Source organism: Cynocephalus volans, chromosome 10 (assembly GCF_027409185.1).
Source record: "Cynocephalus volans isolate mCynVol1 chromosome 10, mCynVol1.pri, whole genome shotgun sequence".
Classification (NCBI taxonomy): Eukaryota; Metazoa; Chordata; class Mammalia; order Dermoptera; family Cynocephalidae; genus Cynocephalus; species Cynocephalus volans.
In genome coordinates, this window is record NC_084469.1 from 128992349 (window position 1) to 129008962 (window position 16614).

Sequence of the window (16614 nt, forward strand, 5' to 3'; positions counted from 1 at the left end):
TGAGTCCCTAGCAGAGTGTTACCTTCACTGAAGGCAAGGCCTATAATCTCACTGAACCTGTGATCAGTGGAACTCTGCCAGGTGCCCTGCACGTGGTGGGGAGTCAGCCATTGATCGTGGAATTGACCCTGCTGTGATTCAAATTACTATGTTGCTTGTCTTGCTGCCACCCAAGGTAAAAGATTTGAGATAAATAAAAAATCTCAAAAAGGGACACCAAAAAGAAATCTGGAGTCTCACGCCAAACGTAAAGATAAGTAACTACAAATTTTTAGTAAGGAATGCCCATTCCCGCACAAACCCCCAAACTACATAATCAATATCTGAGAAGATGCCAATTATCCAGGCCCATTTGAAATATTATTAATCTGCATCATGAACAGCCACTAATCAACAAATTGTGAAATCACTATTTATTTATTTGCCGGGAGGAAGCACTCCCCAGCACATTTAATCAGACAGGAACAGCTCAATTTAGGACTAAATAGAACAAATGTAGATTTTTTTTTTTTTTTTCTATAAAATACTAAGGATCCAAAAGAAAGCTCAGAAGAGGTTGCTGGCACCTATATTGATTCCAAGATCAAATCTGTCCAAGTACCTTAATAAAGCCTGTCATTACACACTCAGATGCTATAGACAAAATTATGCTTCAGGTCAAAACAGGAGCATTTGCAGGAGTCAGGAAAGAACGTTCTCTCCTCCCTTCACTACTATGCAACTGGTAAAGGTGCACCTTGGAGTTACCCGCTCATTCACATTCTCTCTCTGTCTTTTGGAGGTAAAGATTAAGTAGGTCTGTAGGTCTGTTGCTTGAATGAATAAATGAGAAAGGGGGGCCTTATTAAGGAAATTCACTTTTACGGTGCTCATTGTACATCTTTTAGTCATCTCCTGATTGCCTAGCATGTCCACTAGTACTATGAAGACACACTCCCACTGAATCATAAACACTTGGAACAAGATTTAGTTGAACTGCTCTCAACAAAGCCTGCCCTAAACTTGTTGTAAAGATCAGAGAAGCACATATAAAGTGGCCGGCACAGGGTGTCACACACAGTAAGAGCTTTGCAAATGGTGGCTACTTTCTATGGTTTGCATAGTGCCCATAGCGCACAGAATGCAGGAAGCATATGCACCAAATACCATTTCCATGATTGCATTAAATCCTTGTATGTTGCTGCCTCTTGGCTTCTTAAAATTCCCAGAAGCCACACGCTGCTTTGCAACAGTGTGACATACACATGGAGGACGTGATGAGAAAATGCTACAGGTTTTTCTCACCTTATTTAACTGAACTATTAAACAAATAAACTCTTTATATAGAACTCACTATATGCCAGGCATAGTTCTAAGCTTCAAATAATTGTCACAGCTATCCTGTGGAAGTAGGTGCTATTTTAGTCCCCACCTCAGGTGAGGAAACTGGAGCACAGAAAGGTTAAGTTACCTTGAGCAAGGTCACACAGCTAGTAAGCGGCAGAGCCAGGCTTAGAAACCAAGCACCCAAACCGTGACAACAAAGGACAGATGGCCAGAAGGTCACCCAGTCTCCAAATTGTGTTTGTGAAATCCTTTTCCCCGGCTCACCTGGTGATATATTTAATTGCGATTTGAACCAATTGCTTAGATCTCACGCTAAGCAAAAAATCTCTCATTACAGCAAAAAATTGGGATCTTGGTCCAAGCAAAGCACCACGGGAGGATTCATCCTCTGCTACATCCAGGGGCTTTGAGCACAGACGTCCACTCCCTACTCCCTGGTCCTACCTTACAAATCCTCCTGGGGTGTCTGACCCTGTCTGTCAGCGTAATCCTGGGTACAGGCCTTTGGACACCACAGAGCCCAGTTTGAAAGGGGACACTAAGCAGAACGGATGGCAAAATGTGCCTGGTGGGCCCATCCATTCATTCAGTGTAGTGACGGCCAGGTTGTGTGTCCCAGGAAACACTGAAAAGCAGCACATCACTTGCTCGGCCATATCCTTCCTGGTATCTGGAAGGTGTTAACGCTACCTCTTGGATTTCTCTTTTCCAAGCTGAATGGCCCCAGTTTCTCCAGCCTCTTCTCAGAGCAATATTTCTCAGCCTTCAGTCATTTTCATTGCTCTCCTCTGGCCTCTCTCCAAGATTCTGTATCTTGTTTAAATAGTGAAAGCCAACACTGAACATGATTTAAGAACAGTCGTGCCTGGAAAAGTAACAAAGGCCCCAACCAATACGGACTCCAGAAGGTAAATGTTTTCTCAAAAAAGATAGCAAAGAATTATAATATTAATAATGGTCATAAGAATTAGGTTGACCAAGTAAAATAATTTTTGTGGCTTGTCATATCATTTCCTCTCATTATTGTGGTGGTTCCTGGGAGACTTATTTGTCCCTGGAAGTCTTCTCAGAAATGGCTTTTCTCCTCAAAAGGCCTAAGATTTTCTTCTTAGTCACAGCTCTTCTTTCCCTCAATTCGGAAATCTTATCATCTTGAGAAATGGCCGCTCCCCTTCTCTCAACACCGGCTTTTCCAGAAATAACACTTCCTGTCTTGGCTTCTTCAGTCTCTCCTGTTTTGGGGAAGACGTGCTCCTGCCTAGCTCCCCTCTGGGGGGTTCTCAGCGAGAGGGGGCTCACCCCGGGGAGGGGAGGACAGGAAGAGTGCGTGGGGCCCTGCCCGGGCTCCAAATGCAGGACCGAGACCACCCGCCACTGCTGACTCCCTTGGGGAATCCTGAGGCTGAGAAGCAGGCATGACTCTGATCAAGTTCCACATGACACACCCCTCTGCTGGCCTTGGGAGCAGCTGGGGTAGGGGACTGGACCTTCCGCAGAGGAAGAACGACATGAAGGGCGAAACGACACGACAGAGGAGCTATGGAAGACATGTGACGCCAAAGACCCAGAAGCCCCCAGCACGCAGCCTCCGCCTGGATGCTCAGTAAACAAGTTGAAAAACTTTAAAGTTCTTTAATATAAAAGAATAAAGGAGAATGAAGGTGAACACTCCAAAAAACCAAAACAAAATCCCTCTCCCACTCGCCCAGGGCCAGCATGGTTTCTTGATGAAGGACGCATCTGTCGCCTGACTCGCTGGCCTCGCTGTCCCCAGGCAGGAGCCCTGGAGGCTGGAGGGCCGCGCACGCACCTGCCCACTTGCTCTGCTCCTTCTCGCCGCCACTCTCTTGGTCTTTAGCAAGCTCCTCTGGATCAGCAGCCGTTTCACTGGGTCCTTCGACATCTTCAATGGCTTCTTCTGAAATAGAAGAAAAGCAGAAAATGTCAAGGATTAAAAACAGAAAGAAGATGAAGGACTCTTGGCCTCTACTCCAAAGAATGACCAACCACAAAACACAGAGGCCCATGACCCTGCCCTCCTCTCGTCCCAGTGCTCCCGAGAGGCTGGCGACGCTAAGGCCACGTCAAGGTCAGGGTGAGCAGTGGGGATTTTCCTTCTGTCAGCAGCTATGAGGCGGTGACTCGCTCCAGTCGTGCGGCCAGCAGGTATTTCCAGATGGATTCTGAATGCCTCGCTTGAACTTTTCCAACTGAAACACCAATCCTGTTGAAGCAATCACTCCACCTGAATCCCTGAAGTTACACACAAGTCTTTTACACTTGAAAATGCAAAAAACTAGCCACATGTGTGCTTCTGCCTAGTTCCATCCCCAGAGCGTCCTGGCACTGGGCTAGACCAGACCCAACCACTGACCCCTCACGGGCCTTGCACTGCCAGACTGTGGTGGGAGTTTTCTGTAGCCATTCATGTCCCGAAGGGTCACAGAGTATCAGCAGTACAATTTTATCAATGTAAAGAACTCTAGAAACTGAATGGCATCTCGTGGGCATGCCAGAAGTCAGACGTAAGAAGCCTAGATTTGTAGAGAAAGAGATACAAATCCGTAGCAGTCATACACCTTTCTTTTGAAGTCATTCCACGCTTTACTCACTGCTTGTTTAAAACTAACCCAGGAAATGTCTCTCCAGCTCAGCACACGGTGCTGTAACGAAGGGAGAGGAATAGCTACTTCTGGCACTGGGTTACCTGTGAAGCGAAATGCCATCTATGCAGTGGGGAGGAGAGACGAGGAACCCTGGATGCCCAGGGAAGGAAAGGGAGACACTTCTCTCCTGCCCTCCCGGCCCTTTGGATCATCATCCAAAACACTGAATAAGGATGCATTGAGTAAGAAGGGGTTAAATGACCGAATCAAACATACAAACCAAGGTGAAAATCATCTTCAAAATGATGCAATCGTTAAGAGACCTAGAAGTGCATGCCTTCCCGGGTGAGAGGCATGACAGCAGGGATGCCCACATCTGCCACCCGAGGCTGGCATTAGACCCCACCCAACAGGGCCCAGGTATTAGGGTCCAATCTAGGATTCTGGATTGGGATCCGTCAGCACCACCATTGACCTCTCCAACCCCAACTCTACTTTGCAGTATTTCAAGGTGTTATGCTCTCCGGCCCTCCAGAAAATAGCCCCTAAATTTGATCTCACAAAGGAAGTAAAAGATGTGCAAAGGAAACTGACCTCAGAGGGTTTTTAAAACATACGCAGAAAGTATCTATTCTGAATCCGATTTTCCTAACTCTTCCAGAAAAGATGATGGAGGTTCAAGGACTAGAAAGCTCAACTAAGGGCAGGGAACGTTCTTTCTTCATCACCACCAATAGGGGGTTTATGTGGCAGTCACTAGGAATATGGATGAAAGAAGCACTGCTTATTTTCATCTCCAGCTAAAGACTCCACATAGAATTTCGACATCTCCTCTTTGCCTCACTGCACAGTAAAGTCAACATCAAGTCTCTTCATCCTACCCTTAGTTCAAACAGAGACAAATCAGGCAATCGTGGCTTGAAGTCAATCAGATATACAGCCCCATACTAATACCCTACATCATTTAGTAGAGAAAATGTTTATAAATGTTAGTAGATTAATAACAAGCATGTTACGCATTATATGCACCATCTTAATTATGTCCCGGCAGGATGTTCCATGAACATTTTTAGGCTTTTGATAAAATTGTTCAACACTATAATTATAAAATTCGTCTTTGCTTGGTGATACCAGCATTCCGTCAATCAATATTATTAAATTGGGTCTGCCCAAATTAACTAGGTCTCTTAAATTGAAACTCATTTTTTCCAATACATGCTTATGATACAAAGTATCTATAGTATGGATATATTAATTAAATTTGATTAGGTAAAGAGCTGGCTCAATGGCCCCTTCTCTCTAGCACACACATCATCACCTTAGATGGAGACAGTCTGACACCTACAAACTACAGTGACGAACATGTGGTAAGCAACAGTGTCTAAAGGTGCCACTCAGCAGGGAAGGGAAGGAATTTACCCACTGGGAGGCCATCTCCAAGGCCAGCGCCTCTCTCCTGAGCATTATGTGGCCTGCGGTGAGTTATAAACCCATGGTCACCTGCCACTGACCCCAGTTCCTTGAGCCTTTCCAAACAACTCTATTCAGAACATAGAGACTGCAAAGAGCAAGCAGGTCGCAATGCCCTGAGCAAGGCGACCGCATGGTGCTTTGTGAATACTCCCGGAGCCCTCTTTCTATGAGCCCACTTGGGCCTTTCTCCCCTTCTTGCTCTCTGCAAGCAGAAGGTGAAGGCAGCTGAGTTCCAATGAGAGGACAAATGAAAGAGGTTATATTTCAGGAACTTATTTTGCATCTCCTTCTTCTTCTTAAGGATTTACAAATCAAGTCCTCTTCTTCTTCTGTTCCTAGGTTTAATATTACCTTTGTGACTCATTCATTAAAAGGTGTGGTGGAAGAGAAAATGGTTAAGAAGATCCTGGACAAGCCAGCTCTACAAGGGGAATCAGTGTCCTCACCCCCAGCTAAACCACCAGGTCCCATTCCTGGAGCAGGGAGTCCCCTGCAGTTCCACCTGTGACCTACAGGTGTCGCCCTCCGCATGGCGAGGCCCAGAAGGGCGGCTGGCTGCTGGAGGGCGAGTCCGGGCGCCTAACCTGAGCATGTGGAAATAATATACGTCTTCAAGTGAACTGTCTGGTCTTGGAGAAATAAAATAGGACATTCATAAGCAGTTACACCATCTGTCTTTATACCATCATCATCAACAGCAAGAGGAAAAATAGTTCTTTAAAATGGATGAAAGCCCAGGCTGACAGTAACCGGAAAACTGTGAGCTCTGAATACCAATAAAGGTGGAGAAATGATTAAAAAACAGGGATACGAACTGCGAATTGGTCTGGACAGCTCAGGCCCATGATGCTTTGCAGGCAGGGCGTTTTATTAGTCCCCAAAGTGTAAAGCAAGATCCCTCACCCAGGCCTCGGGCTCCCTTGGGAATGGCTTGGTCTCCCTGTACTGGAGACACGTGGGAACCAGGGGGCAATGGCATCTGGCTCTACGGTCTGCATGCCAGGCCCCTGGGGCTATTATCTAGCTCTTGTTCCCTTTAGGAATGTATATTTGATACACACATGATGATAGAGCCCAGAACGGAGGGGAGGTTTTTTTTCCCCACAGAACGCAGATTGCATTTTCCCTCCGTGAAGTCAGCGGCAACTGGCCTGGATCATCACAGAAGCCACAGATTGTTTTTTTTTTTTTTTCCCCCTATACTATCAGCTACTGACAGGTGGTGGGACAAGTGAAGTCTTGCTGGACTGACAATCAGTGTTATCTGGAAAATCCTGTCTTTCACTCAGAGGAAGAGGTTGCTTTCCTTCAGCAAGACACACGACAGCCACTGTGCCATTCTCAAGGCTGAAAGAGACAAATCAAAACCATCTTCTCCTCAAAGTGTTTAATAATTTCAGATCCTGACCAGAGCACACCAGAAATGCTTTCTTAGGGGTGCAGCTAGGATCTGGGTGAGGAGGTCATCTCTGCCTCCCACACCCCCGGCTCTTGGCAGGAGGTAGCAAGCCCAGTGCACCCCAGACAGGTCTGTATTTTAGAAGACCCCAAAGACAGTGCCTCTAAAACCCCTGCAGAAGTCTAGTTCGATGGTGATACCCCCACAGTATCCCTCAAACCAGGGCATCCCCTCTTGCTGGTACGCATCCTCATGTTAAAGGGCTAAGGAGATAGAAGCAAATCTTGACAAACTGTAAGGCCTTTCTAGTATCCCTTCTGCCTTTCACTACCATGTAAAACGGTGACTGAAGGTCATTTAAAAAATCTATTTCCATCACCACGCCCCCCCCCCCTTTATTTTTTTACAGCTGCTTCTGACAGCACTCACTAGCGTTGGGCCAAACCCACCCTGCTGCCATCCCTCGTGCTCCTGCTGGAGGGCGGAGCCCTCAGGTGCAAAAATTCCAGCAGATAAATATGGTTGAAAAGGAAAGGTTGCTAGGGCAGCTTAGGTTTTGGGGGGGATGAGACCACGGTCCCAGAAAATTTCCCTTCAATCAAGGTGGTTTTGCTTACCACAAATGCAAATTGTTCTCTTAACACACCTCATACATACCATCGTCTTGGTAAAGGTGACTGCACGACTCCCCCACCTGTGGCAAAATCTGCTCCTGAAGGATGTGCTGTGCCAAATGGCAACCCCATGGGGATATGTAACAAGCTTAAGAACAACCTGGAAATTGGTTTGTGGAAAGAGTACCACGTAGAAGCCAGAAACAGAGGTGCCATCATCATGAAGTCAAGCATTTAACCCCCCTGCACACACTCCCAAATGTGTCACCCAAGAAAATGTTCTAGTTGTTAAAAAATGGTACTGTTCTCCCCAAATAGCGGGGACCGAGTGACATGTCCATCAGGGGTATTTTACAAATTACTTATAGGCTTGAAGGAAAGGGGAGTCAATCAATGATTAAGACTAGTCCCTCTGTTCCTAACTCTTAACAGGATAATGTAGATTAATTCAAACCTTCCCCAAATCTGACAAAGCCCCCATAGTGCCTTGATGTGATAGAAATTTGGAAATTCTCCTAAGAGTCAGGGTGTCTGTACCCAAGGCTCTCACACAATCGTGTTAAATAATACACCAATCTGTGATCCCCAAAGAATGAAACTATTCTTTTTTTCTTGGGGGGGGAGCAATGTTTGAGGGTGGGGTTGAAATAAAGTGCGTTTGCCTGTCGGCAGACTCAAGAGCTAAGAAACATTAGCTGTCATGAACCACAATCAAATCAGGTTTGAAATATTTAGCAGTGGCTTGGAAAATGCGGTGGTGCAGCTCTGACAGGCGAGATGTGCACAGACACCCACTTTCCATTATAATGGAAATATCAGGCCTGTTCTGAATATGTATAACCCAGAAAAATGTATTGATTTTTCATTCGGCATTAAAAAAATGAAATAGCCTGCAGCTGTCAAAAGCCTTTTGTTAAAAGCTCATCTTTCCTGGAATGAGGTTTACCAGAAACAAGTTTTAATTGTATATAGGGCCTCTTCTTTGAAAAACAAAATAACCAATCTGCTTACTTTGAAGATAGGGTTAAAGCCTTTCCCTTCTCCATTTTCAACCTAATTAACCCAAGGATGACCATTGAAGCAGGCGGGAAAGGCCCCGCACACTGTGACCAGCACAAGTGACGTGGAGGGCGGTGGCTACAAGTGGTGTTTGCTGGTGTCTCTGTGGCGGGCAGAAAGAGGGATTAGGTGACTGTGTCTCATCCTCTTGTACCTCTGACTCCTGTGCAGGTGCAGGACTCCGAGACTCACCACAGGCCTGGGCCAATCGGTTGTCCTCTTTAAGCCTTGGTTGGCACAACTGGAAAACGAGGGCAGAACACTCTAGCATTTCCAATCCTCTTGGCATTGTGTTATCAATGGGAAACCTCCACTGGCTGCAAATATTCTATAGACTATGCATGCTTTATTTTGCAAATACAGGTCAAATCAAATCCCACAATATAAAAGCTGACGACTAAGATCTAGACTACTTATTTCAAATAGAATTCAGTGCATTAAAATTCTGCTACAATACAAACTTTTAACAGGATGTGGTCTGCAATGCTGATGGACAGATGACCATGTGGTTCCAGCTCCTTACTTGAGTCCAAGCCAGAGAGGAAGAGGCTAGTGGCATGACACTTGTGGCTGCAGCCACAGGGGTGGGCTGCTAACTATGCCATTCTCCTTCTATGACATTTTGGCAAGTGGAACCTCACTGAAAGGTGACTAAAGGTCCTACCACAAGGTGACTCTTCATGGACCCTGAGCCATAGCCTAACTCTGCACAGTGACACCCAGATTCAGAATGTAATAGGTTACTCTGTAACATTTCCAAACACCCCTCAAATGCTTATGCCCTGGCTTTCATTCCATAGTGTCTTTCCAGCCCTAACAACCTGGCTGCAAGCTGCCTGAGGGAGCGTCCAGCAATTAGTTTTTGTGGATAACAATACCTGAGTCCCAGAAATTTTTCCCTTAAGTCAATGTGGTTTTGCTTACCACAAACACAAACTGATCTCTTAACACAGCTTATACTTTGCATCTTAGTAAAGGTGAACAAATGTTCTCACATACACATTATGAAATAGGGAATTTACAAATCTACTATCTTAATTTTTAAAAAAATCCTCACCAACACTGCCCATTCCATGTTCTACCTCTTAGTAGGGTATAGATTCATTGAGGAATATGCCCAATCTCAAGAGGAAGGGCCTGGGATCCAAACCAACACTGATGGATGGGACGTCTTAAGACACAGCTGTCACTGTCCAGGCAGGAAACCTGGCAGGGCTGAAGGATGAGCCCAGATGTGAGTGGGAGGGTAGGGGGTGCAATGGAGGTGGCACAGGCTTCATGGCTGGAGTGTTCATTTACTCATCAGATGTGGAGTATTTTCCCACCTTCTTGGGATAAGATGTCATTTCTTTTCCAGTGGACACTAGAACTCCAATGCACTAAGAGAGCCCAAACAATACATTCTCCACGTGGATGACAGGCAAGCTGGCCTGCTGCACTTCTGCTCACCTGGGCTGCTCTAAAATCCGCCTCTTCAGGAGGACCCCTGCACCAAGACTAAGGGACAGAGCGTGGGAAAGGCAGGGGTGAGCTTGCCCTCCGGGGCACCCTTGCCTTCACCGTTTTCCATTTCCTCCCCCATTTAAGCTCTCTGCCAGGGTTGCCACAGACCCATCTCTACCAACTGATGTGAACGGTGACGGGTCAGGTCAGTGCTCCTGCAGGCAATTTGCTCAGCCTGGTGGCTTAAAAAAAAAAGTGGCCAAACTACTGACCCATTGTTTTAAACAAAACTGCCTTCTCGAAGATGCCATTTAAAACAACAGATTTCAGCCCCCCGAAAGATAAGAGGACATGGGCAGGAGGAAAACAGGGGACATGGAAGAGATCAGACACACTCCCTCCTCCAGTGACCTGATCCTGGAAGTGATCATTTAACCACAGGATCCTTCTGACCACCAGGTGCTCATTTAGCACGTACACCTGGGCCGCAGCCTGGAGTCTGTCTGTGGACAGAGCTCGAGGGGGCTGCGGGAAAGGCTGTGCAGGAAGACCCGCTGCTGAAGGAGTCGCCTCCTCGCCGCCCCCACCCTGACCTCGTTCCCTGCCCCCATCCGAGCCCACCCCACCCACCCTGTGTCCTGGCATCAGGCTGTGAGAAGGAGCACTCTGAAGGCAACTCTGGGTATTATTAAAAATGACTAATTGGAGAACAGAGACCATTTACGCTTTTGTATATTTGAAGATCTCGCCGCTGTTTACAGAAACAAGAGAAATGGGGATCGGGCAGCAAGAGGCGGCCTGAGGAGGCCAGGCGAGCAGCAGCCTGTGTGCTGGGCCCCGACGGGAAAGCCAGGGACAGCGCGACAAGAGCCCAAGCCTGGGGGCCTCTCCGTTCGCCTTTTGCCTCCACTTCACCTTTAACGAGAACAGTGACAGGAAAGAGCATGTGATGGATCCAAAGTGGCCACGGCCTGTTAAGGCCTCCCTGAGAAAACGTCCCCTCTCTGCACCGTCCCTCCTGTGGGAACAGCACAGAATGCCAGCGCGTGAAGTGACAAATGCTCCCCTTGTGTGGCGAGGGACGGGTCCTGCCATTTTTCCTCTCCCAGGCATAGCCACTTGGTCATTTGAACAGTTTGTCAAAACCACACTGGAATTACGGGGGTGGGTGGGGGTCAAGAGAGGAGAAAATGGGAGGAAACGCCTAGAACCAGCATTGAGACGAGTTCCATTTATCTGTGTTCTTAGCCAAAGCACCTGGGCTGCCCCCTGCAGAAATCCAGAGAGGATAAAAGCAATGCACGGCGACAAAGCCCAGCAGAACTAAATATGTCGTGGACTAGCCTGGTGACTATTCACAGGAAGATTTAAAAAAAATAATAATGATAACTGAAAGGTGTGAGTTCCAGTGTGTAAAATACAGACCCAACCCCGAAATGGTCTTGGAATCCACACTAAATAAGAAACCCGGCTGTGTCCCAGGACTCTGAAGCAAACCGAATTCAGCAGGGATTAGTTCCCTCGGATTTCCACGGACCACGATTGTTGCTGTTACTTTCACACATGAAATGTAAAAAAGGCAAATTCCCCGAGCATGTTTGTAGCAGAGCGTGATGTGATTGTGTTGTCATTTATGGGAAATAATCGCAGGCCCATCTCTCCCTTTCCCCCCCATTTTCCAGTCCAAATAACCATGAAAAATTACACTTCAATGTCAGTGCGACGACAAAGGAGGCGCGCTCTCTGGGAGCTCAGCGGATTTGCAGGGGTTTTTCCTTTCTTTGGACAAAAACTACCTTCAATTGTACTTCATTTAAAACGTGATCTAACAAATGCATTTTGACAAGTTCCTTTCTCTTTTTCTTCTTTCTTTCAAACAGAATTTTGCACAGTTTAACCTCACACCAAACTGGAATGTTCTGGAAAGAAGAGGCATGCAAAATAGAAGGTCCTCGATACCAAGAAGGGTGTCTCCCCACCCCCAGCCCCTGTATTAAAAACAAAGTAGTCGAGAAAAATAATGATTCTAACTCAGTTGCTACTTAAGAAGAGTGGAGCATGGAGAGAGGAAATAGTACTGTCTTAGAGACAGAATATTTGGTGGGTGAAGGCAAAAAAGCTGGAGGAAACAGAAGGGTCTCTGGAGGAAGAGAAGTTTCATGTGCTTGCTCAAGAGGATAAACTGTCCTGTGGATTAGGAAGCATCATCTAAGATGTCTGCGTATATGGTCAGAATTGGGGGTTCATACCCACATGGGGGCGATGAAGAAGGGGAGCATGATGGGGTACCAGTTACCTTCTGTCCCCCCTCCTCTATAGAAGGGACATTTTTCAACAGAACAGATCTGCCTGAAAGCTTTTTAACATTCCAGGTGTGAGGCCTGAGCAGTCCCTACAAGCATCTGTCTTTCAATAACACCCTGCTTCAAATAAACACTGCCAGGCTTCCACAGTTGGAGGGGAGAAGACAAGACAGATAAACACACATGAGTGATAGAAAGAGAGTAAATATAAGAAAAAATTTAACAGTTTCCATTAAAGAAGACTGGTATCTCCTTTCTGAGTCAAAACTGACTTGGCTTGTTAAAGAGATATCTTAGGCTTAATGCAAAAACAAACAAACAAACAAAAAAACTATGATGTGTTTCCTTATTTAATTTTTTAATTGGAGAAATGTTGGAAATACATGAATGAAAAAAATAGAGGAAGGCCTGTAAGTGGACTTAAGCATCTATATCCAAATGAAGGTGTACGGGAAATTAACAGGATGTAGCTGAAGTGATATTAACTGGTGGTGATTAGAACCTAATGGGGAGAAGTGAGGCCTTGTGGGATGGCCCCAGGAGCAGGAGCGTCTGCGCTGATGCATGCAATCTGTACAGGAACGAAAGCAGGGCGGAAAGGTGGAGGGGCGGCCCTGCAGACCCGAGGCACTCACAATGTCAGAGACACATTTGACAGTGCCAATGGGAATGATGGAATATTTCAGATGAAGCGATGTAAAAAACAAATGGAAAGAGAAAGAGAAAGAAGTAAACATTTTGTTTCTGACCATTGAAACAAACGGCACACAGCTGAGAAAAAGAAAAGAAGTCTGAGTCACATGACAATAGAGATGAGGGTCTTCTATTCCTAGACTGTCTGTCACCTTACTCTTAAGCCCACAGTGCCTGAAGAATCTCTAACCTATTCAGAAAACAACTTTACCCCTGCGAAGCATAGAATTCAGGCAGAAATATTAGTTGACTTCCACTGGCGGGCAGCAGAGTGAGGGACGGACTGTCAATGAGCTTCGTTGTGCACTATTATAAGCCACTTATATGCACAGCTGGTAAAACAAGCTGATTCATAAAAACAAAACACAAACAAAGGCTTATGCTTTCCAAACCAAATCTGGGGAACAGAAATCAGGCCAACTTCAGGCGACGCTGCATCTGGAAAAACACCAGCTAAACCTGCTCTCCTTGGCCAGACACAAGTGTGCACAAAGGTCACTGCACGTGTACAGCATTGCACATTCAGGAATGCAAAACTAAAAATGCATACGAGCCCTGGAGGCAGCCGAGAGCAGACTCTTACATCTCCAAGCACCTTGGGGAGTCCTCAGGTGCCTCCTATGCAGTGTCTGGTGTCTGCGAAGAGCCTGACTCTGCCAGGAGCATTTATGGTCAGGCCCGAGATATTTAAGGATGCGTCTACACACGGAGAGTCAAAAATTGGGCCATTCTCCAAAACCATCAAGTCTCCAAATGTGCTTCAGTCTGAAACAAACAGGCAGCAGAAGCAACATGTTATAGTTGACATTTCCTAGGAAATTGCGAAGAAAGCGGTGCAGGGAGCTGAGGTACAGAGAAAATCCCAAGACTTACATTCAAGAGCTTTCCTGCATTAACGGAGTAAAGCTGATGGAATTGCTAAACGGTTGTCATTTTTAACAGGTACCTTGTACAGCTCTTCTGTGCCCAAAGGGAAAAAGAAAATTCTTGGATCCTCTACTCCCTCCTTTTTAGAAACCCTAAAAGTAATGCCAGTAGTTGAATCCAAAGCCTCTACATTCGTTTAAATTTGGATCCCGTACAGTGAAATGGTCTTTTTAAGGGTTTAACAAAATACCACCCCCACATTCCTTTCAAAATGACTTTAGCTACAGCAGACCCTCCTCAAATCTTTCAAAGCTACTAACTCTATTCTAGACTCAACCTCAGGGCTCCATGTGTATCTACCTATTTAGCTTTTCCTCCCATAAGGCATTTCTTAGACCTACGAACAGGCTAGCAACCCTTGAAAAGCAACACGTCCTATTATACGTATCCACAAATTTATACTGCAGTACATCTCAAAGCACACAGTCATGATCATCAAGCCAAACAACTCCGTAAAAGTAATTTAAATTCCAGATTCACACCCATTCTCTTTAATGGTGGGAACATTTGAAAACAATGAATACATGAAACCAAAGAGAAAGAAAACATCACCATGAGAGGAGAAAGTCATCAAGGATCTGGGCAGAAAGTGCAGTTTACTGACAAAGAGCTGGTACTTGAGACAGGAATAAGGGATCTATAGAAATCTATGGTACACAATCACATTTTAAAGAAATAATTCGGATGTTTGAATTCTTCTGCACACACACTGTCACCAGAGGCAATACTAGAAATCTGCTGACAGGGAAATTCTAAGTCAGAATCCTCCCCAAATTTTCATAAGTGGGCAACTTTTTCCAAGTGAAATATGAACTCTAAGCAGACGGAGAATAAAGAAAGGAAACTGGAAAAGAAGGAAAAGGTCTGGCTTCGCTTTGTAAGGCCAAGATTTATGGCAAGGTAGGGAGTAAAACAAACCAAGTGTGTGCAGGTGAACTAGTCAGAGCAGTGCGGCATCACAGACGAGCTCGCCCATGACTGGGATGAGGAAAGCGATTCCCCACTTACCAAGCAACATCTTTAAACATAAAGAGGAAGAGGAGGATTTAGACAATAACCAACGTAACCAATGAGAAATTGTAAAACAGATAAAACAAAATCTAGGTAAGATTATATCTTAAAATTAAATATATATTATGGTAGAAAAAACAGATCAATTTCATTCTGAAAGGAGTCAGTCTATGAATTGACCCAACTGCTAAAGAACTTCGGTGAAGAGTTGAAAAGAGTAGTAAATGTTCCAGGAGACTAGAAACGAAGGCAGAAAACTAAGCCTTAAAGAAAAATAATGTGAAGAATGAAGATAGAAGAAAAGATAAAAGGGTCAATGGACTAAAAAATCTAGCTGTGCAAAAGTTAGCTAGATGCAACTTAGGTGGTGAAATCAAATTTCTTTAGGTGCTTAGAAAATTTTATATAAAAAGGAGAAAAAGGCAGGGTAGTCCAAGCAAGGAGAAGGCGTAAAAGCATAAAGATGAGTACAACAGATCTAGGTAGGTGAGATGACAGCTGTTTGTGGGAACCTGGTCACTGGGAGGTTCTGCCTTTGTTTTCAAGGATTTTGGGGAGTTGACCACAAGCACCTCGATTTTACAGACTAGGAGACTGAGGAGAAGACAAGGGTAGGGTTCTAAGGCCGCAAGGTGTGGTGACCCAAAGGAGGGACTCTAAAGGAGGATGAGGGACACCAGCTATAAAGGGATTAAGCACCCAAGGTGACGCTCACACAGTCAAACATATGCAGTGAAGGCAGCAATGGGCGGTCTGGATGGTGAGGCCTGGCACCAGCTGCCTGGATGCCGGCTCTTTGGTAATTGTTTAATAGTGGTACTGCAGTTCAAAGCAATGTCTAATTTTTCTTTACATCTTGACGCCAAAGGCATACCAAGGACAAAAAATGAGATCACCAAAAACAAAACCCCGCAAACAAAAACCAAACCAGTCCCTAAGATCCCAGATCTATCTGTTTCTAGGCAAATAGTAGCCTGTTAACTTCCTGCCCAGTGGCAACGTGATACCCCAAATAAAAGCATCACGGCTCGGAAAGGACGAGCCATGGCTCTCTCCCTCTCTCATGCTCCTCCCCTTCTGCTCTTTTCTGGAAGGGGGGATCCCAGATGTACTGCTGCAAATGGCTGGGGGCAGTGCCCATCACAGGTACTCTAGATCCAGGATGAGGTCCAATGCACTAGTGACAGGGTTGCTGTCACAACCCCGAATCCTGGCCACGGAGAACTAGCAAAAGCCAAGTAATTGCTTTTTCCCCTTCCACTAATAAGCTTTTCAGCAGAGGAAGAATTCAGCTTCCTGTAGTCAACAGGCCTTTTTTTCCCTGCCTCTCCTCGCTCCAAATAATCTAAAGTGACTGCAATTTCAGCTCTGGCTCTCCAGCATTCAGCTGCACCGGCCGAGGTCACAGGTGTCAAGTGAGGGCTCTCCATTTCTTTTCTCCTCTGTCTTCATGCCACCCATGCTTCTGTGTAACTGAGGCAACCTCCTCCCCAGCCCACAGCACACACTGACTTTACATTCCAGGAAATGTCTTTTAAGGCCCAGAAAACGCTGGGGGGAAAAATCTCTTTGCTGTAAACAACTGATTAATAATGACCAACTTCAGATGCTCTGGTGACCCTAGCTGCTAATTTCCCAGTTTTTAGAAAAGGCGTTGCAGGAGGAAATCGTTTTCTAGGGTGGTTAAACCATGTGGCTGGTTGTGTGGTTTTTGGTTTAGTTTTATGCAAATGATTGTTTCCTCAATTCTTAAGATCTTG

General features: G+C 45.6%; 1 protein-coding gene across 1 annotated transcript in view; it reads right to left on the reverse strand.

The window, feature by feature from the left end:
• Positions 1-16614, reverse strand: part of ZFHX3 (zinc finger homeobox 3) — a 263420-nt gene that overhangs the window by 36529 nt on the left and 210277 nt on the right. Inside the window, exon 6 of the mRNA XM_063109662.1 lies at positions 3137-3244. Coding sequence (XP_062965732.1) covers positions 3137-3244 — 108 coding nt within the window. The remainder of the gene's footprint in view (positions 1-3136; positions 3245-16614) is intronic.